Here is a 25,821-nt window from a genome sequence, read left to right on the forward strand (position 1 = left end):
TTGGTATTACTTAAACCTTACTCTCAGTGAAATCAACTCTGAGAGGGAAGAGCATCTAGATCCATTGGGATCGTGAATTCTATCTTATCCAACAGGGTAAGGGAGAAGGGAAAACTAAGGCAGGCTGGGGGAAGGGAGTACAAAAAGGTAGGGAAGGAGAGGGGGGAGGGGAGGGGAAGGGAACAAAAAGGGAGGGACAAGAAAGGGAAGCATAACAAGGGAGGGGACTAGGGAGACTGATTTAAAGTAAACCACTGGTTTAAACGGTTATAGCAAAAGAAGAAAGGTCAGAATTAGGGGAGGATATCAAAATGCTGGGGAATGCACAAATGACAATCATAACATTGAACATGAATGGGATGAACTCACCCATAAAACATAGACAAATAGCAGAGTGGATTAGAATCCAAAACCCTACCATATGTTGTCTTCAAGAAACAAACATGAAGCGGGTAGATACTCACAAGGTCAGAATTAAAGGTTGGAGTAAGACCTATTGGGCCTCAACTGACAGAAAGAAGGTAGGAGTAGCAATCATGATATCTGACAAAGCCAAAGCAAAAATAGACCTGATTAAAAGGGAAAGGGAAGGTAAAAACATCCTGATAAAAGAGAGTATAGACAATGAGGAAATATCACTAAACAACATGTACGCACCAAATGGTATAGCATCCAGATTTCTAATGGAGAAACTAGGAGAATTGAAGGAGGACATAGATAATAAAACTATACTAGTGGGAGATCTGAACCAACCACTATCAAATTTAGATAAATCAAAAATTAAATAAAAAAGAGGCAAAAGAGGTGAATGAAATCTTAGAAAAATTAGAGTTAACAGATATATGGAGAAAAATAAATAGGGGCAAAAAGGAAAACACCTTCTTTTCAGCAGCACATGGCACATTCACAAAGATTGACCATATACTGGGTCATAAAAACATGGCATACAAATACAGAAAAGCAGAAATAATAAATGCAACCTTTTCATATCATAAGGCAATAAAAATAATGTAGGTGTACATGGAGAGCCAAATCAAAAATCAATTGGAAGCTTGACTACAGGGGTGATGGGGATATGACTGAGGAGTGACTCTAAATGAACACTTTAATGAAAATACCAACAACATGGAAAAGAGTTTGGACCGAGGACACATGATACCCAAAGGAATCACTCATTGCCATTGGGAGGGGTGGGGTGGGGGAGAAAAAGAAAATGATCTTTGTTTCTAATGAATAATGTTTGAAAATGACCAAATAAAATAATGTTTAAAAGGAAAAAATCAATAATTGGAAATTAAATAATATGATGCTCCAAAATTGGTTATTTAGAGAACAAATCATAGAAACAATAATTTCATTGAAGAAAATGACAATGGTGAGACATCCTTTCAAACCTTATGGGATGCAGCCAAAGCAGTACTCAGAGGAAAATTCATATCTCTGAGTGCATATATTAACAAATTAGGGAGGGCAGAGATCAATGAATTAGACATGCAAATCAAAAAACTTGAAAGTGAACAAATCAAAAACCCCCAGAAGAAAACCAAACTAGAAATCCTAAAAATTAAGGGAGAAATTAATAAAATCAAAAGTGATAGAACTATTGAACTAATAAACAAGACTAGAAGCTGGTACTTTGAAAAAACAAACAAAATAGACAAAGTACTGGTCAAAATAATTATAAAAAGGAGAGAAGAAAAGCAAATTAACAGCACCATAGATGAAAATGGGGACCTCACCTCCAATGAAGAGGAAATTAAGGCAATCACTAAAAACTTCTTTGCCCAATTACATGACAACAAATATGGCAATCTAGGCGATATGGACGAATATTTACAAAAATATAAATTGCCTAGACTAACAGAAGAAGAAATAGAATTCTTAAATAATCCCATATCAGAAAAAGGAATCAAACAGGCCATCAAAGAACTCCCTAAGAAAAAATCCCCAAGGCCTGATGGATTCACCAGTGAATTCTATCAAGCATTCAAAGAACAGCTAACCCCAATACTATACAAACTATTTGACATAATAAGCAAAGAGGGAGTTCTACCAAATTCCTTTCATGACACAAACATGGTACTGATTCCAAAGTCAGGCAGGTCAAAAACAGAGAAAGAAAACTATAGGCTAATCTCCCTAATGAATATAGATGCAAAAATCTTAAAGAGGATATTAGCAAAAAGGCTCCAGCAAGTGATCAGAAGGGTCATCCACCATGATCAAGTAGGATTTATACCAGGGATGCAGGGCTGGTTCAATATTAGGAAAGCCATCCACATAATTGACCATATCAATAAGTAAACCAACAAAAATCACATGATTATCTCAATAGATGCAGAAAAAGCCTTTCACAAAATACAACACTCACACCTATTGAAAACACTAGAAAGTATAGGAATAGAAGGGCCTTTCCTAAAAATAATAAACAGTATCTATATAATACCATCAGCAAACATCATCTGCAATGGGGATAAACTTGAAGCCTTCCCAATAAGATCAGTAGTGAAAGAAGCAAAGATGCCCATTATCACCTCTATTATTTAACATTGTACTAGAAACACTCGCAGTAGCAATTAGAGAAGAAAAAGAAATTGAAGGTATTAAAATTGGCAATGAGGAGACCAAGCTATCACTCTTTGCAGATGACATGATGATCTACTTAAAGAATCCTAGAGATTTAACCAAAAAGCTAATTGAAATAATCAACAACTTTAGCAAATTTGCAGGATACAAAATAAACCCACATGTCATCAGCATTTCTCTATATCTCCAATGCACCTCAGCAGCAAGAATTAGAAAGAGAAATCCCATTCAAAATCACCCTAGACAAAATAAAATACTTAGGAATCTATCTGCCGAGACAAACACAGAAACTATATGAACAAAACTACAAAACACTCTCCACACAATTAAAACTAGATTTAAACAATTGGAAAAACATTAACTGCTCATGGGTAGGATGAGCCAATATAATAAAAATTACCATACTGCCCAAACTTATCTATCTATTTAGTGCTATACCTACAGAAGTTCCAAAAAACTTTTTTACTGAATTAGAATTTACTGAATTAGAAAAAACCATAACAAAGTTCATTTGGAAGAACAAAAGATCAAGGATATCCAGGGAAATAATGAAAAAAAAAATACAAAGGAAGGTGGCCTTGCAGTCCCAGATCTCAAACTATACTATAAAGCAGTGGTCATCAAAGCAATATGATACTGGCTAAGAGACAGAAAAGAGGATCAATGGAATAGATTTGGGGTAAGTGACCTCAGCAAGACAGTCTATGATAAGCCCAAAGATCCCAGCTTTTGGTACCACAAAACCTACTATTTGATAAAAACTGCTGGAAAAATTGGAAGACAGTCTGGGAGAGATTGGGTTTGGATCAACATCTCACACCCTACACCAAGATAAACTCAGAATGGGTGAATGACCTGAATATAAAGAAGGAAACTATAAGTAAATTAGGCGAACACTGAATAGTATACTTGTCAGACCTTTGGGAAAGGAAAGACTTTAAAACCAAGCAAGAGCTAGAAAAAAACACAAAATGTAAAGTCAAGAATTTTGATTACATCAAATCAAAAAGTCTTTGTACAAACAAAACGAATGCATCCAAAATTAGAAGGGAAGCAACAAATTGGGAAGTGATCTTCATAAAAACCTCTGACAAAGGTTTAATTACTCAAATTTACAAAGAGCTAAACCAGTTGTACAAAAAATCAAGCCATTCTCCAATTGGTAAATGGGCAAGGGACATGAACAGGCAGTTTTCAGCCAAAGAAATCAAAACTGTTCAGCGCAAGAAGAAAAAGTGTTCTAAATCTCTTATAATCAGAGAGATGCAAATCAAAACAACTCTGAGGTATCACCTCACACCTAGCAGATTGGCTAACCTGACATCAAAGGAAAGTAATGAATGCTGGAGGGGATGTGGCAAAGTCAGACATTCATGCACTGCTGGTGGAGTGGTGAATGGATCCAGCCATTCTGGAGGGCAATTTGGAACTATGCCCAAAGGGAGCTAAAAGACTGTCTGCCCTTTGATCCAGCCATAGCACTGCTGGGTTTGTGCCCCAAAGAGATAAGGAAAAAAACATGTACAAGAATATTCTTAGCTGCACTCTTTGTGGTGGCCAAAAATTGGAAAATGAGGGGATGCCCTTCAATTGGGGAATGGCTGAACAAATTGTGATATATGTTGGTGATGGAAAACTATTGTGCTAAGTGGAATGATGAACTGGAGGGATTCCATGTGAACTGGGACGACCTCCAGGAAGTGATGCAGAGTGAAAGGAGCAGAACCAGGAGAACATTGTACACAGAGACGGATACATTGTGGCACATTTGAATGTAACCGACTTCATTAATGGAAATACAATGTCCCTGAACAATCTGCAGAGATCTATGGAAAAAAAAAAAGCTATCCACAAGCAGAGGACAAACTGTGGGAGTAAAAACACCGAAGAAAAGCAACTGCTTGACTACAGGGGGGAAGCGGATACGACTGAGGAGAGACTCTAAATGAACACTCTAATGCAAATACCAACAACATGGAAAAGAGTTTGGATCGAGGACACATGCGATACCCAGTGGAATCGTGCATCGGCTGTGGGAGGGGTGGGAGGGGTGGGAGGGGGGAGGAAAAGAAAATGATCTTTTTTTTTTCCCAATGAATGCTTGAAAATGACCAAATAAAATAATGTTTAAAAGGAAAAAAATAAAAGAACAAAATCCCCATATTAAAAAAATTAAAGTTATTCTTCAAATGTTAAAAAAAAAATAGAATATAAGAAAAGCATTAAATTAATAAATAAAACTAGGAGGTGGTTTAATGAAAAAACCACAAGAAACTCGATCGATTACTTGGGGGCAAGAAGTCACTATTTGGTTTTAAAAGGATGGAACAAATTACCCATCAGGTTTATGGATGAGAGAAGACAAAGCATTGTGGGATGTGAGAAGGGCCATGTTGAAAGGTTCACAGCATTTGTTAACTGTGCTTTAGTGGTGTCTGCGGAGTGGCTGAAGCCCCCCCTCCATGCTTTCTGATAGCGCCACTTTTAGAAAACTTAAGGCAGAGATTGATGGACCAGAGCTTGTTTGTTCTCCAGTTTCTGGAAAGTTCCTCCGGTTCTCTGCCAACTCAGAAGGAGCTATGTTGGGCGTCCTTTCCCCGACTTTCCCCCTCCTCATTCCCTTCTACTTCAGGTTGAGCTGGACATACTTCTCACCTAGCTGCCTGTCCATGCCCTCCTCTGAAGCTCCCTGGACTGTCCCCCTCTTCCCTTTCAGGCTTTCCCCTGATCTCCCTCTGTTTCCGCAGCCTCCTCTTGCCATTCTTCTCCGGCCTATTAAGACATGAAGAAGCGCCCATGACGACAGCAGAGTCCGAGGGGACACTCGTGTAGCATCTCCCCTCCTTGAGTGGGGGCAGCTTGTTCCTGTGCGGTCCCTTCGCTTTCACTCCCGTTTGTCTTCTTCTCTTCCTCCCGAGGTTTCAATGCCATCCTGGGAAGTTCTCTATCGCCATTCAAGGCTCGTGTTTTCCCTCTGGATCTTACGTTCCATTCGGCTGTCAGTCTGTCCGCTTGGGCTAAGTGGTGGTGGCTGCTGAGGCCGAGTAATCTCGGCAGGCTCCGTGGTTTCTGGCTCCTCTGTTGTCTGGGATGTTCCTGGAAGCCTAAATGGATGGGTTCTAGATCTCCTTTCTCAGCGCCCCCACAGTCCAGTGGTTCAGGGTTCTCCTCTTCCAGTGCTGTTTCTCCCGTCTGTTGAGTTCATGCTAGCTTTCCCGGAGTCTGTTGCTCGGAGGGGATTTCCGCCTCTCGCAACCAGCTGGTAACGTCTTCTTCTCCACGTCTTTTCATTGTATAAAATTACATGCAATAAAAAACTGTGTTTTCTCTCTTGCAGGGGTTCTAGCTCAGACTGTGCCTTGTGCCACGGCTGGGAGTCTCAGTAACTCTCTCTGGATTTGTGTCTTGGGCTTCCTGCCACCAGCCACGCTTTTTAGGGTTCGATTCTTGCTTTCTCAGGCAGGGCCACCCTGTTTGGGGGTGCTCGTGGGCAGGCTGGCTTCCACTCTGCTCCATGTCTTCTCACTGACCAATGCAGGGAGGCAAGAGGCCCAGGCTGTGGCCTCAGGAGCTTCACCAGGGGCAGCGAGCCGAGAAAGAAGCCCCCCCACTGCACCCCCCAGTGTTCTAGCAGAGCTGGCCGATGGCCACAGGGCAACTGCACCGAGACGCCCACTCCGGGAGACGCCTGCCCGGCCCAGCCCAGAAAAGATCACCAAAACAAGCTTTTGAAACGCACAGAATGTGGGGAAACCAGGTGGCTCAGTGGGTAGAGTAAGGCAAGGAGATGGGAGGCCCTGGGTTCCAATCTGGCCTGACGCTTTCTAGCTGTGTGACCCTGGGCAAGTCACTTACGCCCCAGTGGCCGCCCTGACCGCTCTTCTGCCTGGAACCCAACACTTACTTCAATGCTGAGACAGAAGCCAAGCTACAAAGAGGACAAAAGCGGACACAAGAAGCAAGCGCAGTGTGGCACGCCAGGCGTGTTGGCATCTGGGAAGTAGGATTGATGTATTGACATTGTACTACCGGACACGTGGTCAGAACTCGGTGTTGAAGGGACAGTCCAGGGCACTAGCAAGAGACGGGCAAATTCATGGGCTGGCCATGGAGACAGCCACGCTGCCTCCGCTGGAGCAAGGTCAGGAATGCTGCCGGTGTGAATCAGGGCCTTGAGGATCAGACTTCATTTACAAAGCTCAGAAGGGATTAAACTCCACCTCTTTGATCCTGTCATTGTCAATTGGACCAATGTAGAAACCCACATCATGATACATAGATGTCCCCAAAACCCTCAATAAATACCAGGTGACAAGCATGGACTCCGCCCTTCGCTGCCTCCTCCCTCACTAACCCCTCTCTTGCCCTTTCTGACCCCTGTCTTGCCCTTTCTGACCCCTGTCTTGCCATTTCTGACCCCTGTCTTGCCCTCTCTGACCCCTGTCTTACCCTCTCTGACCCCTCTCTTGCCCTCACTGACCCCTCTCTTGCCCTCACTGACCCCTCCCTTGCCCTCACTGACCCCTCTCTTGCCCTCACTGACCCCTCTCTTGCCCTTTCTGACCCCTCTCTTGCCCTCTCTGACCCCTCTCTTGCCCTCACTGACCCCTCTCTTGCCCTCTCTGACCCCTCTCTTGCCCTCTCTGACCCCTGTCTTACCCTCTCTGACCCCTCTCTTGCCCTCACTGACCCCTCCCTTGCCCTCACTGACCCCTCTCTTGCCCTCTCTGACCCCTCTCTTGCCCTCACTGACCCCTCTCTTGCCCTCACTGACCCCTCCCTTGCCCTCTCTGACCCCTCTCTTGCCCTCACTGACCCCTCTCTTGCCCTCTCTGACCCCTGTCTTACCCTCTCTGACCCCTCTCTTGCCCTCACTGACCCCTGTCTTGCCCTCACTGACCCCTGTACTACCCTCTCTGACCCCTGTCTTACCCTCTCTGACCCCTCTCTTGTCCTCACTGACCCCTCCCTTGCCCTCACTGACCCCTCTCTTGCCCTCTCTGACCCCTCTCTTGCCCTCACTGACCCCTGTCTTGCCCTCACTGACCCCTCTCTTGCCCTCACTGACCCCTCTCTTGCCCTCTCTGACCCCTGTCTTGCCCTCTCTGACCCCTCTCTTGCCCTCACTGACCCCTCCCTTGCCCTCACTGACCCCTCTCTTGCCCTCTCTGACCCCTCTCTTGCCCTCACTGACCCCTCTCTTGCCCTCACTGACCCCTCCCTTGCCCTCTCTGACCCCTCTCTTGCCCTCACTGACCCCTCTCTTGCCCTTTCTGACCCCTGTCTTGCCATTTCTGACCCCTGTCTTACCCTCTCTGACCCCTCTCTTGCCCTCACTGACCCCTCCCTTGCCCTCACTGACCCCTCTCTTGCCCTCTCTGACCCCTCTCTTGCCCTCACTGACCCCTCCCTTGCCCTCTCTGACCCCTCTCTTGCCCTCACTGACCCCTGTCTTGCCCTCACTGACCCCTGTACTACCCTCTCTGACCCCTGTCTTACCCTCTCTGACCCCTCTCTTGCCCTCACTGACCCCTCCCTTGCCCTCACTGACCCCTCTCCTGCCCTTACTGACCCCTCTCTTGCCCTTACTGACCCTTCTCTTGCTCTCTTGCCCTCACTGACCCCTGTCTTGCCCTCACTGACCCCTGTACTACCCTCTCTGACCCCTATACTACCCTCTCTGACCCCTGTCTTACCCTCTCTGACCCCTCTCCTGCCCTCACTGACCCCTCTCCTGCCCTTACTGACCCCTCTCCTGCCCTTACTGACCCCTCTCCTGCCCTTACTGACCCCTCTCCTGCCCTTACTGACCCCTCTCTTGCCCTTACTGACCCCTCTCTTGCCTTTACTGACCCCTCTCCTGCCCTTACTGACCCCTCTCTTGCCCTTACTGACCCCTCTCTTGCCTTTACTGACCCCTCTCCTGCCCTTACTGACCCCTCTCCTGCCCTTACTGACCCCTCTCCTGCCCTTACTGACCCCTCTCTTGCTCTCTTGCCCTCACTGACCCCTCTCTTTCTCTCCTTTACCAGCTCCCTCACCAGCCCCTTCGCCCTTCGCTGCCTCTCTCCTCTCTCCCTCACCCTCCTGTCTTCTTACCACCCTTGCTTCTCTGTATCTCTTTCCTAGCGACCCCATAGGAGGCCCCAAGCAGTTGGCTCTTTTAGTGCCGCAGTTGCCCCCGAAGCTTCCCATTGATGTTCAGACTCCCGTCTATATGGGTGTCAAGGGGCTGATGCTCCCCACCTGCCCTCTTCTTCCTCCTCTCCCCTCGGAGTTCGCGTTGCTCCCCACGTGTTTCCACTTCTGTCTGAGTCCTTATTGTTCTCCCACTTCCTCAGCCTCCTCTCTCCACCTCAGGTTATTCCCAAAGATAGATGTTGTCGCTATGCCTCCCATCGGGGTCTCTATAGGCAGACACGGAGGAGAGCAACGCGGAGGCATGGCTAAACATTCAGGCCAAAGTAGGCATTGGCCGCATCAGGATAAAAGCTCAATCTCTGATTCTCAAAGAAACACTTAGAGGATTGCCAGGTGGACTGAGGGAAGGCCGACAACCCCCGGGCACTGGGCTAAGGACCTCAGGCTCCCGAGGACGGGCCCTCAGGGGGGCCGGCCAGGGCTCAGTCCCCGTGTGGGGACGCCTGGTGAACCTGCTCCACAGTCTCTGCCAGCCCTTGTGCGCGTGCCCAACGGCTGCTCCCAGAACAGCTCATGACGCCACCTCTCTTGGTTGTGTCGTCTTTCCTGAGCACGGGAGAAGTGAGACTGTGACCTCATAAGCTTCGGGGTCTGAGAATTGCCAGAGAGGCCCACCAAGCCCACTGGAGTTTGCTAACAGCCCAGCGGCTGAGAGAGGAGCTGGACTTGGGGAAGCTTCCTCCCTGGCGGAGCCCGGCAGGGGCTGGGCACGGTCACCGCGTCCTGCTAACTAGGGGGCCGTTCGCTGCTTCAATGTGCCACTCGGAGGTGAAGCGTGGTGGGGTTGCTGCACGTGGTCATGGGGTAGGAAGGGTGCCCCCGCGGAGGGAGCGTGGGGGAACGTATTCCTCTCCAGTTCCCTAGAAGGGCCGCCCTGCCTCCCCGAGGATCTGGGTTGTCCACGTATAAGGAACCACCGAAGCTCCCACTGAGAATCGGGGGAACTTCTGAGTTGTGGCCCTGAACAGAGATGGCAGAACGGCAGTCGGACAGTCACAAATGCTAAACATTTCTGTGACTCGAGAGACTGGAAGGACTTTCCCGAAGTCGCCGGCCCAGGGAGCAGCTTCCTCCTGAGGGTTCTCTCCCCGTCTCAGCTGTCTCAGCCTTCCTGGAGGCCAGAGAGCAGGTGCTTAGACACTCTTCACTCCTCTCTTCCGTCCTGGAATGGGAAATGCCCAAAAACAGCTCCCTTCTGAGGAGCCGCGGCAGGGCTGCCCCCCAGAGCGCAGGGAGGGTGTCACAGACTCGCAGGGCTCCAGCAGCTGCGCTGCCAGGATAAGTCGGACAACAGCCACCATCTTCCATCCACGGTGACTGCCGCCCCACTACTGAGCCGCTCTACGGGCACGGCCCAGGCCCCTTGTCAAAGCGGCAGACGTGACTGTCGGGGAGTCTCCACGCTGCGCATGTCCACAGAAAAAGGGGAGAGTCAATCGCCTCACTCCTAGCAGCCAAGGAGGCATCGTCCCGGCTGGGGCCGGCCGCCACGTTCATGGCTGAGGGGGGGCCTGGGCTCGCGGGACGGGAGACACAGGGGGTCAGGGTGGGTCCCAGGCCCCTCCCCACCACCTTCCAGAAGGATGACTGACTACAGGAAGTGAAAAGGTTTCTGTAGGAACAAAACCAACATGGTGAGGAAGAAAGAAGAGAACTGAGAAAAGTTCAGTCAGTCCCTCCGACGAAGGTCTCGTGGCTGAAGCCTCCAGAAACGGAGCCAGACTTCCAAGGCCACGAGTCGCCCCCATGGACGGACGGTGAAAAGAGGAATACGCGACGGTGTAGTCACGTATGGGAGCCTTCCCAGAGGACCCAGTGGCGCCACAGCGAACAAGGAGGCCCTCAGGCCCCCCGGGGAAAGTGGGGACTCCCAAGCCTGGGAAGCAAACAGTGGCGTGGTCTCTGGGCCCCTCTGAGGCCACGTTCCACCATGTGTTGTGGCCATCCTGCACCCGGCAGATGCAGTTGTTGACCTGAGGGACCGGGAGGGGGCAGCGACCCCAACAGCGGCTCAGCTTGGCCTCTCCTTGTCCCACAGGCAAATCTCAGCAGCAGTGCCAGGGGCCTCCCTGAGACCAAGCCCAGGCCTTGGGAGCCCCGGGGTGGCTGCGGGCCATGGGCCGGGCCCAGGACGCATCCCAGGAGGCATTGGCGGATTCGGGAAAGCAGGCCTGGGCGGGCTGGACTCGACGTGACTGCTGACTCCCAGCCTCTTCCGTCCTAGGAAAGTCAGGCAGGGGCACAGGGAACAGGGAAGGCCTAGTGAGCGGCACAACCCAGAACCTCCTCGTCCCAGCCCAGGGCAGGCATTCTGCTGCCGCCCCACATGGCTGCCCCCTCCCTCTTCACCCCTCTGTGGCCCAGGGAAGAAGCCCCCAGAGAGCTCCAGGCGGGAAGAGGGCGAGGAGCTGGGTGAGGTCTGCACAGCTTCCTGCTTGGGCACAATGGGCTGGCTGAGCCCAAGCCTCCACCACCAGGCTCCGGGGGGGGGGGGGGGGGGGGGGGGGGCGGCTCCGGGTCCACAGTCCAGGCACAAGCATCAGCCACCCCTCAAGAAACTGCCCTCTTCCCCTTGAGTGCCTGCACCTGTCCTCCTCTCTGCCTCTGCCTTTGTACCTCTGTCTCTCTCTCTGTCTGTGTCTCTGTCTGTCTCCGTCTCTCTCTCTCTCCCTCTCTCTCTCTCTGTCTCTCTCCCTCTCTCCCTCTCCGTCTCTCTCTGTGTCTCTCTCTCTCTCTGTGTCTCTCTCTGTCTCTCTCTCTCTCTCTCTCCCTGTCTCTCTCTCTGTCTCTGTCTCTCTCTCTGTCTGTCTCCGTCTCTCTCTCTGTCTCTCTCTCTCTCTCTCTCCCCCTCTCTCCATCTCTCCGTCTCTCTCTCTCTCTCTCTCTCCCTGTCTCTCTCTCTGTCTCTGTCTCTCTCTCTCTCTGTCTGTCTCTCTCTCTCACTCTCTCTCCATCTCTCCGTCTCTCTCTCTGTCTCTGTCTCTCTCTCTCTCTGTCTCTGTCTGTCTCCGTCTCTCTCTCTGTCTCTCTCTCTCCCCCTCTCTCCATCTCTCCGTCTCTCTCTCTCTCTCTCCCTGTCTCTCTCTCTGTCTCTGTCTGTCTCTCTGTCTCTCTCTCTCACTCTCTCTCCCTCTCTCTGTCTCTGTCTCTCTCTGTCTCTCTCCTCCATTGGTCTCCGCCCCGCATTTTCTCTTACTTTCATTTCATTCGTCTTCTTCCTCAGGGTGGGCCAAGCCTTGCGGGCCAAGAGGTCCCTGTTGGCAAAGGACAAAGGAGAGTTGGCAGCTGTGGGCACCCCGTGGTGAGGGGACACTCCCTGGGGGGGGCAGTCAATCTTCCTAGCTTCATGGGGCCCCTGATCCAGCCATGACTTCAGGGTGGGGAGCTGAGGTTGGGGGGCTCCAGAAGGGAGGGGGCACCACTCAGTGACCCCCATGAGCCGGGGGGGGGGGGGCTGACAAGAAGGAGCCCCTGGCAGCTGCTCTGTCCCTGGGACCATGCAGGGCCCCTCCTGCCTTTGCTGTGCCCTCTGCCCTCTGCGGGAGCCCAGATGGCCCCCACGGAAGGGCCTCGTGCCCTCCTCCCTGGCCCGCACTGATGTTCGCCCCTTCTACCAAGGCCCTGCCAGGGGGTCGCCTGTCTCCCTCCTCCCAAGTTCTGGAAGCCCCCATCTTGGGCTCCTGATGGCTGTGCGGTCCGGCCCTTGTTCCTGGCTCGGGGCCACAAGTGGGAGCCTGCCACGGGCTGCTCCAGTCTGCATTGTGCCCCTCCTGACTGCCGGCCGCTGGACAACTGCCCGGAGCCTCAGGCTCGCCACGTCCCGGGTTCTAGAGCTCTGGAGGGTTGAGTTAGGGGAGCTCGGGGGGGGGCTCTAGAACGAATGGCCCAGGACGTTGGGCTCCTTGAAGCAAGGGGCGGCTGGCCCTACCCAAGAACAGAAGACGATTCTGGGCTGGGGAGCCGGGCCTGAGGGCAGTAAGCAGGTAGTGGGCACGAGGGCCAGCTTGGGCTTGGACAATGGCCGAGCCATCCGCTCCAGCCTGAGGGTCCCCCTCCCCCACCCACCCACAGGCCCTTCCTCTTCTCTCCTCCAGAGCTCCTGCCAGGCCACCGAAGCCATTTTCCAGGGTGAATTTGGGAAACAAATGACTGCATTTGCTAGGCAAATGGGCAGCCTCTCCGGCCCCATCTAGAAACAAAGGAAGAGGCTGAGCAGAAATGGCCTGAAAGGCCTGTCTGTGCTTGTGGCTCCCGAAGGCCCTCCGAGCTCCCTGGGCCACCGTGGCCGTGGCCGTGGCCGTGGCTGTGGCCGGCCCACCTCCCCCCTCAGAGCCCCTCTTCAGCCGAGCCCCCAGGGCAAGGCCGGCGCCCTCCAGCTCATGAGCGTCCCTCCTGAGGCCCGAACCTGTCTGTCCTCCACGCTCAGCGCAGGGCACAGAGCCGGCTGGACAAGTCGTTTCCAGGCACTTTCCTCCTGGCAGGCCCTGAGCTGGGAGCTGCCCTCCAGGAGGCAATGGAGGGGAGGGGCAGTGAGGGGAGGGGAGGGCAGGGGGAGACAGGTTAGTGAACGAGCCATTGCAGGCCACTGAGAGGTGCTCCAGGTGCTCAACTGGCCTGGATGGGGCCGCCCGCCCAGGCCCTGGGGATGCGAGTCACGAACTCTCACCTGGGTGAGGGCTCCCTGGTTCTCTCCTTGGCTGGGAGCCCGCTCTGGCGGGGGAGGTTTGCCATAAGGGGGCTTCCTGGCCTCCTTAGTCTGGATGGTGCCAAAGCAAGCACTCTGGAGCTGATCTGGAGTCCCTGGAGGGCACGGAGTGGGGCCAGATGGACACTTTTGGGGAAACGTTTGGTGGCCGAGTGGAGGATGGGCCGGAGTGGAGAGACATGGGGGGCAGGCAGCCCCCCGACATCAGTCTAGATGTGAGATGATGAGAGATGGAGGCAAAGTCAGAGGAGAGGAGGGGCACGAGTGCGAGACATTTCAAAAGCCAAGTGAATGGAACTTAGTGACAGATTAGATGTGGAGGTGGGAGAGACAGACAGACAGACAGAGACAGAGACAGAGACACAGAGAGACACAGAGACAGAGACAGACAGAGACACAGAGACAGAGGCAGACAGACAGAGACACAGAGAGAGACAGAGACAGAGACACAGAGAGACACAGAGACAGAGGCAGAGGGAGACACAGAGACAGAGGCAGACAGAGACAGAGACAGAGACACAGAGACAGAGACACAGAGACAGAGACAGACAGAGACACAGAAACAGAGGCAGACAGACAGAGACACAGAGAGAGACAGAGACAGAGACACAGAGAGACACAGAGACAGAGGCAGAGGGAGACACAGAGACAGAGGCAGACAGAGACAGAGACAGAGACACAGAGACAGAGACACAGAGACAGAGACAGACAGAGACACAGAAACAGAGGCAGACAGACAGAGACACAGAGAGAGACAGAGACAGAGACACAGAGAGACACAGAGACAGAGGCAGAGGAGACACAGAGACAGAGACACAGAGACAGAGGCAGACAGAGACAGAGACACAGAGAGACACAGAGACAGAGACACAGAGACAGAGACAGACAGAGACACAGAAACAGAGGCAGACAGACAGAGACACAGAGAGAGACAGAGACAGAGACACAGAGAGACACAGAGACAGAGGCAGAGGGAGACACAGAGACAGAGACACAGAGACAGAGGCAGACAGAGACAGAGACACAGAGAGACACAGAGACAGAGACACAGAGACAGAGACAGACAGAGACACAGAAACAGAGGCAGACAGACAGAGACACAGAGAGAGACAGAGACAGAGACACAGAGAGACACAGAGACAGGGGCAGAGGGAGACACAGAGACAGGCAGACAGAGACACAGAGACACAGAGACACAGAGACACAGAGACAGAGACACAGAGACAGAGACAGACAGAGACACAGAAACAGAGGCAGACAGACAGAGACACAGAGAGAGACAGAGACAGAGACAGAGAGAGAGACAGAGACAGAGACAGACAGAGACACAGAGACAGAGGCAGACAGAGACAGGGAGAGACAATAGCAGGGGTTGTGGGGGGTGTTCAGGGAGGACCCGCTGCTCTGGCCTGAGGGCTTCTCTGGCGGGAGCCTCCCCACCACAGCTTTCCACCATCAGTGTAGGCGCTGGACAACGCCTTCCAGGTGACTCGGGCCAACAGGAGCCACCAGGGCCGTGTCTGGAGCCTCGTGCCCGTCCTTCCCTGCTGGGCCCTCTGGGGCGGCTCCTCGAGGCAGGCAGTCACCCCTTCTCCTTCCCAGAACAGACTCCTGGAGCCGGTCCCCAGCCTGCAGTGCCCTCGAGATGCCGAGGAGTCTGGCGGAGCCCATTTCTTTCCTCGTTGTTTGCTGAAGATGCGTCCCTGCAGGCTCGGCTCCACAGCTGGGCCCACTGGCACATGGGGCACCTCCAACCCCCAGCCTGCCTCAGGGAGGCTTTCCTGGCCGGCAGGGCCTGAGCTGGGCAGATAAGCTGCCAGGCCAAGTGGTGGGCCTTAGCTCAGACGGGCAGCTTCCTCCCTTTGGGAGGAGTCTGGGGAGGGCCAGAGGCCTGTGGAGGTGCTGGAGGGGATGTGCCCAGGGGCAGCAGGGAAGGCTCTGGGCCTCTTGTCACCGTTTCCTAGTGTGCAGGGCAGGGAGGGCTCCAACCATGGGAATGAAGGTGGACTCAGCAGCCCTGGTTTGCATTCAAGGCTCCAGGTCTGTGACCAGCCCACGCTGGAGGCCTGAGACCTGGGCCTCTCCCTGCTGCCCTAAGAGATTTGCCTGTGCCAGGCTCAAAGGCCAAGGGCCACAGCTTGGATCACCCACTGGGCAGCACCCCAGGGCTTCCCTCCCTCCCTGAGGGAGTCCACAAGGGATGGGAGGCCCCCAGGAGCAGGGAACTGGTCACTGGGCTGCTTGGCTGGGACCCTGGGGTCCGCACTTGGTTTCCCATTCTCAGCACCAGCTGGCAGGAAGTTGAGCATTTCTGCCTTAGAAGGTCTCCTTGGAGAGCATTCCAGGGAGAAGACAGGGAAGGGGAGGAGTGCAAGGAGCCTACCAGGTGCTTCAGCAATACTATCTCCCTTGGGAATTCCATGTGAACTGGAAGAACCTCCATGAATTGATGCAGAGTGAGAGGAGCAGAACCAGGGGAACATTGTACACAGAGACGGATACATTGTAGCACAATTGAATGTAACTGACTGCTACTAGCAGCAATGCACTGACCCAGGACAATCTGAGGGACTTGTGAGAAAGAAGCTCTCCACATCCAGAGGAAGAACTGTGGGAGCAGAAACGCAGAAGAAAAACAACTGCCTGATCATATGAGTTGATGGGGATAGGATTGGGGATGCAGACTCTAAGCGATCACCCCAGTGCAAATATAAATAACATGGAAATAGGTCTTGATCAATGACACATGTAAAACCCAGGGGAATTGCTCATTGGCTACAAGAGAATGTTACTTTCTCTTGTCTTTCATTGTTGTGTAGTATCTCTGGTATGGAGGGCTTGTCGTGCCCTCCTAGGGCAGCTCTCCAGCCTCTGACCCCCACCTGACACCCAGCTCTCACGTGTGGCTCCTAGTAGCTGCTAGCATGCGGCAGCGGCCACACCCCGGACAACAGCTTCGACAGGCCGGCTAAACCTTGTGAGGGTAGCCATCGGGTCATCGCCGACCCCTGGTGAACCAGGGCTTTGCTCACCCAGCATGTGAAGACTACTTTGGTGGAACAGGCAGAAGAAACCAACAAGTAGGTTCAACGGCTGAGATGGCGACGCAGCAAAGCACTGTGGAGTGCTCAGGGCGTGTTGGAGCACAAAAGACAACACGGCCATCCAATGCAGCTGAGGAAGTCTCCAGGTGTAATGACTCTTCGTGCCACTGGACCCAGGCTTCCAACGCCGAGAGAGTGGGACTGTCTTTGTGCATCGACTTTTCCACTTAAATCTCTTTCACGCACAAGTGTCCTTGTGCACACTCATCTATCATAGATGAAAACGCACAAAGACAATCATCATCCTCAGTTACCGAGAGACTAAGACTACTACTACTACTACTACTACTACTACTACTACTACTACCTCTACGGGAGAGATTGGGGGAGGGGAGGGAAAGAAAATAAATCATGGAACCATGGGAAATATTCTTAATTCATTAATTAAATAAAAAATGTCCATTAAAAAATACCATCTCCCTTGGCCCACTGAAAGGTGGAAAGACAAGAGTGGCCTCAGGCAGTCAGGTTTGCTGTTTGGGGCTGAGAAGGAAGGCTGGGGGAGCACCCTCTGCATGAGTGTTTGTATGTTCAGGTGCCAAAGGGGAAGAATGTCAGGAGCCTCCAACTGGGCCAGCAGAGCTTTCAGGGGAAACAGCAGCCTTGGCAGGGACATTCTAATGCTAAGTCAGAGAGCTGTCTTGCTACTGGGGGAGGTTCCCATTCAGCTGCAGACAGAAGGGTACCTGGGGGGTTTCTATGCCTGTATTCATGGCACATCCCGCAGTAGAGGCCAAAGCTGGGGAGGGTGGAAGCCTGAGAGGACTTGAGGTGGGAGAGATGAAGCCAGGCTGCCAAGGGGTCCCCATCGGGGTTCCCTTCATCATTGTGAATGCCGGATTCTTCTTTCCTGTGCAGAGCTTGGGAAAATCTGCCCTTCTGCTGCTTGTAAGCTCCCAACCGCCTCCCTGCTTGGACATGGCTGCCATTGGGTAACCCTGGGACCCATTTGGAGCCTTGAAGACCCCTCGTCCCCCCTTTTTGGTGAAGTGTCTTTGTGACTTATTTGGTTTGTTTGGGGATCACTTTCACTCCTGCAAAGCTCCCTCCTGCTTCCCTACACTGATGCAGATCACCACTCTCTGTACCAAAGGACTAAGGAGGGGGAAAAAGAGAACCTGGGGGGGGGTCCACCCTGACCCCCCATGTCTACAAAGAGGGGAGGAAGGGGCGTATCCTCCTCTTTTTCCAATAGCCAGACTTGTTCATTCTAAGTTCCCAGTCTTTCATTTCTGTTCTCATTTGGGGGTTCCTTCCCCAGTTGCCCTTGTTTCACTCTCAGGCAGCCCCCTCAAGGCCTTCCCAGGCTTCTCTGAATTCTTCCTAGGAAGGGCTTTCCTGCCCTCACACACCACAGTGGCAACCCGGGTCCTCCAGCTGAGCCCATCTGAGATGAGGGCATTCTAGAAGAACCTTCAGCTCCTCTTCCTGCTCCCACCTTTGTCTCTGCCTCTGTTCTCCTTCCTCCCTCTGGCCTGGGGAAAGATCCCATTTTAGCTAGAGTTTACCTACCCTTCCTCCAGTCTTCTATTGTCCTTGTTTAGCCCATCTCTTGTACCTGGATCTTTCCCTGCTGGCCTTCCACATGGCTCATGTCCCAAGAAGCTGGGCCAAAGCACTCTGTGGCCAGAACACGCTCTGGACCACGGCTCAGGGGTTCCCACCGGTGGGTTTCCCTTTACCGATGACCACAGTGCACTTTAGTTCAGAACAAAAGACATTTCATCAGACAGTAAGAAAAGTATCAAGAAAACCGCCCCCCCCCCTCGCCCCCTTCTCTAGGTGGCCACATCACCAACAGAGAGCGGACGTGGCTAGAGAAGCTACATGAAGGCAGGCACGAATGTGGGGCGTACGTATTCAGACGTGGGACATGAAGGAAGGGGCACGTGGCAGCCACTCACACTTCCAATTCACCAGGGCTCTAGGTATGCCAGCTCCGAGCTGGGCATCAGAGGTCTCGACTCTCCAATGGGCATTGTGTTATTTCTGTGGGGCAGCGTCACGATTCTCGTGGTCACCCCCTGCCTTGCTCCTGCCATCTTCTGGGCTTGATCTACCCTCGACTATGAGCCGATGACTAGCAGCAATCAGTGAGGCCCCCCCACTCCCCGGGAAGGGGATGCCAGCATGTGAATGATGACTGTGGAGAGCTCGACCTTTTGGAAAAGCCCTTGTCTTTGGCAAGAAAGGGAGCGAGTGAGAGAGCGATGCCAATGGAAGCCAGCATCCAAGGCGAGAAGGGATCACTGCAGTCAGCGCACGGTTGTTCTGGGAAGGGGGAGGTCCAGACACGTCTGTAGGCAGCAGGATCTGGTAGAGAACGCAGTAAATTGGGGGGGGGGAGATGATGCGAGGGTCTCGGAGGAGATGAGAGGGTGACACCAAATGGAGGGGGTGCTGTGGACAAGGAAAAGTCTCACCTGGGGAGCCTGGAACAAGGAAGGGCCCGAGGACTGGAAGAGGGCAGGAGAGAAAACTCCATCTGGGCTCTCCTGGGGAATTCGGAGGCTTCTGCAGAGGGGGTGGAGGGTGCTGGTGTGCCATCAGGCCCATTTGGGCTGCAGCACATTTGTATTTGTCCTCTGGCTCTGGCTCAGCAGCACTGGGTGTTGGGGCTGCAATGCTTCACCTCAGCCAGTTTGGACTCTGGCATGAGAGGCTTGGGAGGGGAAGCAGAAAAGTCAGGATGAGCAGGACAACACTGCTGCCAGGGTGGGCCTTACTGCTCTTTTAGCCCATAGCCTTGGCTGAGGGTTATCCCCGATGGCTAGCTACAGCCAAATAAAGCCAACCAGGGTGCTCCTGGGCCGAGAGGACCTGGAAATCCTGGGACGTTCTCTGCTGTCCATTCCCTGGCTATGATCCAGACTGACCTAGAACATTCTGTGTCCTTTACATGGCATGGATTTGCCTGGAACAGCCATAAAAGCACCAGCCCCCGCTTCCCCCAAGTGTCTGGTCTACTGCCCATGGCTCCCTACCCATAAATCTCCAGGGCCTTAAAGCTAAAACCCTTCCCTTGACCTGTCACTACCTTCAGCAGCCAATCATGGTCAGTGGCCTCCTTCTAATCTTCCAGAAAGAGGATCTACAAGTGGGGTCTACATTTGCGGTTCAGTCAGGCGCTCCTGACTGGCTCTGTCCTCTAGGACCTGTGTTCAAATCCTGTCTCAACCACTCTCTGGGCACATTTCTTTCCCTCTAAGGTGAGGGAGGGAGGTTGGACATGACAAACTGCCTTGGTGTCTGGGTCTCTCCCAGCCCTCCCCAGGCTCTCTCCAAGGCCCTTGTGCCCCTGGGCCAGGTTCTCCTGCAGGGCCAGGGCTTGCCTAGCCTGCACACAGTAGGTCCTGCTCCGCTGGAGCCTGGCCCCGTCTTCAGAAGAGGGGCCTTCCTCCCCGGCAGAGGCCAGGGAGGGGGCCATGCGGGATCCCCAGGCTCTGGCCTCAGCAGCCGGCCTTCCCTGTGCCCTGGGGCCAGACTTCCTGCTCCCCCTCTGCCTTCTCAGGGTCCCCCCTTCTGGCCAGCCCGCCCGCCTGCTTCTCTGAGGTTCCCAAAGAAAGGAAGGAGGGCTGCAGCTCCTTGGCCCCAGGAGAGCCCCTCCCCAGCTCCCCAGCTCAGGGCTCCCCCTTCCTGTTCTCCGGCTGAGCCCCTTCCCCTGGCCCCGCCCCCTCGGGCAGCCGCCGCGAAGCCCCGCCCTCTTTCCTCTCTTGGGGGGAGCCCGCCCGAGGGTGGACCCACCGCCAGCCGCCTAGCCCCAGCCTCGCGCAGCCGCTCTGCACCAGTCGAGCTCTCAGCCAAGGGGGGCATCAGCAAGGGCACCAAGTTCTGCTCCCTGGCACGCCCCCAGCCCCCGCCTCCGCAGCGCCTCCCCCCTCGCCCCGTCCAGCCGCCTGTTGGGTGCCTGGACCAACCCACCTTCCCCAGCATCACTGGCCAGGCGGGCCTCCTGCTCCCGGGCTGAGGAATGGGGCTGCGGGGAGCAGAGAAGCCGGAATCGGGGCAGCGCCTGGGGCGAGGGGGGCGGCTCGCAGAGGCCAGAGGCTGCCCCGCTCTTTTGACAGATGGGGAAACTGAGGAAGCGCCCAGGTCACCTGCTCCGGAGTGCCCCGCTGCCCATCCCCCCAGGGGTCCCCCAGGCTCCACTCCAGCCCCCTCCCCCTGGGCCAGCTGTCCCAAGGACTGCAGCTGCCCGGGCTTCTCCCGGCCCGAGCAGTCACCTTGGGAGGGTTCCCTGCCCCAGAGAGGCTTCCGAGAGGCGCTACGGAGGGGCCTCGGGGGCAGGCCTGGGGCACCGGTGACCCGGGCCAGTACAGCAGGGACGGGTGGCCCTAGCTCGGAGTCCAATGGACAGATGGGGAAACTGAGGCGCAGGAGCCTTTGGAGAAGTGGACCGCCTCTCCCCCGGCGGCCTCGAAGATGGCCCTTGCTGCCTCCGTTTCCTCTTCTGTAAAATGAGGGCCTCAGGGCGGGGTGGGGGTGGGGGCTGCCTGGCGGAAGCTGCCCGCGGGCGGGCGGGGGAGGAAGCGCAGCTGGCGGGGGTGGGTGGGGGGGGAGGGGAGCTCCCCAGGGGGACCCGATGCAAATGAGGCTCCCGGAGAGGCCAATGGGAGGCGAGGGCGGCGCCACGGGGCGGGCGGGCGGGCGGCCTGGGCCGGCCCCTCGGCCCCCGCCCCCCTCCAGGACGCCCGCCCGCCCGCCCGCCCGCCAGCCTGCGGACCAAGTTCCTGGGCAGCGGGGGCTGCAGCTCGCGGGGCTCCGACCGGGTCGTGGCCGCCTGCGTGCCAGCCATGGAGGCCGCCCACCTGCAGCCTGCCGCCGCCGTGCTGCGGCGCTTCTCGGTGCGGGAGAGCTGCGGGCTGAGCCCGGAGCAGGTCCGCTGCAGCCGCCAGAAGTACGGCCTCAACGGTGAGTGCGGGGCCCGGCTCCCGGCTCCCCGCTCCGGGCCGCATAGACGCGGGCGCGGCGCCTCGGCCTCCACCCCGGCCGCGTAGACGCGGGCCGAGGGGTGCTGCTGCTCCGGCCCCCCCTCCCGGCCGCGTAGACGCGGGTTAGGGAAGGGGCGGCGGGGCCGGGGGGCGCCCCGCAGGGTTCCTTCCCTCTTGGCCGCCGGGTTGGGGGAGACCAGCCGGCAGGCCAAGTCCTTCGTGGACAGATGGGGAAACTGAGGAAGCCTGGCAGAGACTGGCAAACGGGATGGGAAGCCGGGGCAGCGGCGAGGCTCTGGGCTGTGGCCACCCCCGCCCTCGGGGGCCCCACACCCAGGCGGGGCGGGGAGGGGGGCGGAAATGAGGCCCCAGGCGCCTCTGCAGCAGGGCGTGTGGGTGTCGGGGCGGGGCACGCCGGGAGCTGGAGGGAGACCCCCGCGCTGCCTTGGCCAGGGCCCGACTTGGCTCGACTGCATTTGGACCCGGAAGGCTTGGGTTCAAATGGTGCCTTGGCCCCTTAGCCGGGGCCGCGACTGGCTTCCTGACCGGCCTGGGTCTCGGGCAGCTCCTCCATGGGTAAACTGAGGCGATTGGCAGAGCTCCTTCTCTCCCGGGAGCAGCGCCGGGGCTCGGTGGGGGCCCAGGCCCTTCCCTCTCTCTCCTGGGCTTCCCTGAGGGCTCGGGCATCCCGGGAACCTTCCGCGCGGCCTTGGCATCGCTGGCGGGCAGGGAAAGGGGAGCCGAGAGCCCAAAGGCCCCCCGCAGCACATGAGAAGCTCCACTGCCTCCCCGGGGAAACTGAGGCGCAGAGCTGGGAGGGGGCTGGGCAGGGGCTAGCCCGGGTTCGCCCCCCCCCAATTGCTCCCTTGAGCCCCCCACCCCAGCCTCAGTTTCCTCCTTTCTTGGGGTCTTCTCGGAGACTCCTCTGAGGGAGGGAGCTGCCCAGGACCCGGGCCGTGCACCGCTCTCTCTGTGTACTCTTTGGGTGCTTCCCGGCTCCCCAGCTCGCGCTGAGCAGCTGTCGGCTCCTTCTGGCCTCCCAGCAACCAGGGGAGACTGGGAGACTTGGCCCAGACGGGGAGGATTTGAACCCAAGCCCACAGCGCTCTAAGGCAGAAGTACCTCACTTGTGGGGCTCCCGGGGGCCAGCCGGAATCCTTGGGTTCTCCGCCCCTGCCCCTCCCCCACAGCGCCAGGCTGTCCAGCTCCTGGGACTTAGTTTCTCCCCCCTCTGCAGGTGACTGGCCGCCCCCAGGGCAGGCCCCGCCTGGGCAGCTGTCACGTGGGGTTTAGTCCAGCTGTGGCTCTTCTAAACATTATCTTTCCGGCCAAGAGGCCTCCCTATATTTAGTTGGGGGGGTGGAGAGGCACAGCCCCAGCAGCCAGGCCCAGGTTCTTCTGCCCCCCCCCCCCCCCCCCCCCCCCCCCCCCCCCCCCCCCCCCCCCGTGGCCTCAGTTTCCTTCTCTTTAAAATGGGGCCCTTCCAACCTGGGCTGCCCTCACCCCGGGGTGCTGATTTTGGGGGGGGCCAGCACCCAAACCTCCACCCATCACCCCTTCCCTCCTGGGCACACTGGGCTGATTCACTGCCCCCTGGCAGAGTGGGCCCGGTGCCCTGTGTGCCCAGCTGGCACCTCCTTCCCCCAGGCCTGGGCTCTGGCCTTGGGCAGCCCCCTCACCCGCAAGGTCTCAGCTTGCCTTTCTGTGAAATGGGGTCTCTGAGGTTCCTCTGCTGTGGCTCAATGGGCGGAGGAGGGGACTTAGAAGTGGTCAGCCCCAGCCCCAGCCAGGTGGCCAGAGAGGGGTGAGCCCAGGCTCAGCCCCTTCCTCAGTTTTCTCCAAGCATTGGTGCCCAGAGTGCCTTGAACAGGAGTCCCGGGGCCTGAGTTCCAATCCAGCCTCTACTTTGTGAGGCCCCACTTGAGAGCTCCTGGGCCTGGGAAAGGGGGGGAGGGGGAAGGGGCCCCAAGGGTGGACTTGGAGGTTCCAATGTTGACTCAGACCCTTATGAGCCATGTGACTGTGGTCCAGTCATTGCTCAGCTTCAGAGGAACCCATGACTTCCAATGACAGCAAAGGCCATTCCTTATCGTGCCTTTGGGGGATCTTTGGGTGTCTGGCAGGGGAAATGGGGGGGAGCACGTGGGCTTCCTCGTCTCAAGGGTGCTGCCCTGTGGGTGTCCCTCCCTTGGCCCCCCCAGCTACTTCTCCCTTCCCGGACTCTCCTTGGATCTCCTGCGGGCCCACCTTCCCCACCCTCAGTGCATCTGTTCGTCGCTGATTCATCGCCCGCTGCCGGCTGCTCCTCTTCCCTGGCCAGGCGGGGGGCGGCGGGGGACGTTCCCGCCTTTCACTAGGGAGAGGCCCATCAGGTCAGAGCCCAGAGCCCCGAGGAGCCGGCCAGAGGCCAGGCCCTGGGCAGGTGCCCCCTTTTACAGGCGAGGACATTGAGGCCCCAAGTGCAGGGACTCGTCCAAGGTCACAAATGGCAGAGCCCAGTGCCTCCGGCAGGTGCCCCAAGCTAGGCTGAGGGATGACTGGCCAGAACCTGGCTCCTGGGACTCGCTTCAGCTTTCTGAGGTCGGGAAACCAGCATTAAGTGGCTCCTGTGTGCCGAATTCGAGGCTGCAGCCAGGCCCCATCCTCAAGCATTCTGTACGGACAGGAGGAAGGTCCTCCCGGAAGGGAACCCCCCCCCCCCCCCCCGGGCCCCAGCAGCATGTGGGATCTGAGCCAAGTCCAGAAGGTGGCCAGAGACTGAGGCACAGCCTGGGCAAAGGAGGGGCAGTGGGAGTTGTGAGCGTGTGTGCGTGCTCTCTCAAAGCAAAACAACTTCTGTCTCAGATACTAAGCAGTGAAGGTGACGCCAATCAATGAAATTTGAGGCAACAGCGGTCAGAAGGACCTGAGAGGCCCGAGTCTGCCCACCCAGGAAGTGGGAGCCACAGACAGCCCAGAGGGAGGGGCAGAAAGCGGGAGGGGCTCCAGGGCTGTGGGCAGCAGGAAGATGGCCTGGTGGAGGGCAGGAGGCAGCAGGAGCCCGAGATCTCTCAGCCGGCTTCCAGCCATGACTTCCCAGGCTCACCTGCAGCATTCTGTCCTCCCTGGCCCGCTTCAGCCGCCTGGGACCTGGAGGGACGGCAGAGGTCGCTGCACCCCCCCGCAGCATTCCTGCTCAGGCCTCTGGGAAGCCGAGTGAGGAGCGAGACAAGCGTTGTCCCCATGCCAAGCCCTGTGCGCCCGGCCAGCCGCCCGCTGAGAACGTTCTCCAGGACCACTCTGGGGTTTACCACTGTGTTGGCACCCAGTAGACATTTCATTAAGAATCCTCCTTCCCTCTTTCCCCCGTCCTCCCTCCTCCCTCCTCCCTCCTCCCTCCTCCCTCCCCCATCCTCCCTCCTCCCTCCTCCCTCCCCCCTCCCTCCCTCCTCCCTCCTTCCTTCCTTCCTTCCTTCCTCCCTCCTCCCTCCCCCCTCCCTCCCTCCTCCCTCCTCCCTCCCTCCTTCCTTCCTTCCTTCCTTCCTCCCTCCTCCCTCCTCCCTCCCTCCCTCCCTCCTCCCTTCCTCATTTTTCCAGTCTCCCAGGGGGATGGTGAGGCCCCTGCGCAGCTGCACAGGTCTCTTTGGACCCTGCGGACACGGGGGGGGGGGGGGGGGTAGCAGTCCTCTAGGGCTAGTAGGACCTGCTGGGGAAGCGGACTTGGCGGGGGGTGGTGGAAGGCCGCAGACACTTGCTGGGAGGTTTGGCGCCCTGGGTGCCCGGGGCGGCTCGGCTTCCCTCCCTGAGATTCGAGGACTTTGTGTCTGAGCTCTTCCGTGTCCTGGCCGTCGCCCTGATTCCCGTGACTGCGCTCGCCTGCCCGCCTGGCCCCAGGCCCACCCGCTTCAGCTTGACAGGACGGTTCGGGCAGGAATTCACTGGGTGCTGCCCAGGGGAGGTTCCAGGGATACCTGAAGCTGGTCTGTGGCTCCGCCTGCCGCCCGTGACCAGTGGGAGCCCCCATCGTGCGCCCTTTCACAGAGTCTCTCCAAAGACGTCCTATGGGAAGTGGCAGCCCAGGCCCGAGCTCTGCCCGGCCCGCCCTCTGGGAGTCGTCTTGTGGGCGCATTTGTGGCGGGCTCTGCGGGGGCTGGAAGGAGGTCCCCAGCGGCCGTTGGCCCTTCCCATCTCCCAGGAGCCAGCTGGACGGCTTCCCCTTGAGAGCTAGTCCTCGGCGTCATGCTTTTCCCTTTGTCAGGTGCTCTGGGCTCCTAGGAATAGTTCTTTGAGCCTCCCAAAAGCCTTGTGGCCTGGG

General features: G+C 56.1%; 1 protein-coding gene across 1 annotated transcript in view; it reads left to right on the forward strand.

Annotated features, from left to right (window-relative positions):
- Positions 1-21,286: 21,286 nt before the first annotated feature.
- ATP2A3 (ATPase sarcoplasmic/endoplasmic reticulum Ca2+ transporting 3) overlaps positions 21,287-25,821 on the forward strand; it is a 59,525-nt gene continuing 54,990 nt past the window's right edge. Inside the window, exon 1 of the mRNA XM_056807852.1 lies at positions 21,287-21,507. Within this exon, the coding sequence (XP_056663830.1) occupies positions 21,390-21,507 (118 nt within the window). The 5' untranslated portion in view covers positions 21,287-21,389. The remainder of the gene's footprint in view (positions 21,508-25,821) is intronic.

This window comes from Monodelphis domestica, chromosome 8 (genome assembly GCF_027887165.1).
Source record: "Monodelphis domestica isolate mMonDom1 chromosome 8, mMonDom1.pri, whole genome shotgun sequence".
NCBI lineage: Eukaryota > Metazoa > Chordata > Mammalia > Didelphimorphia > Didelphidae > Monodelphis > Monodelphis domestica.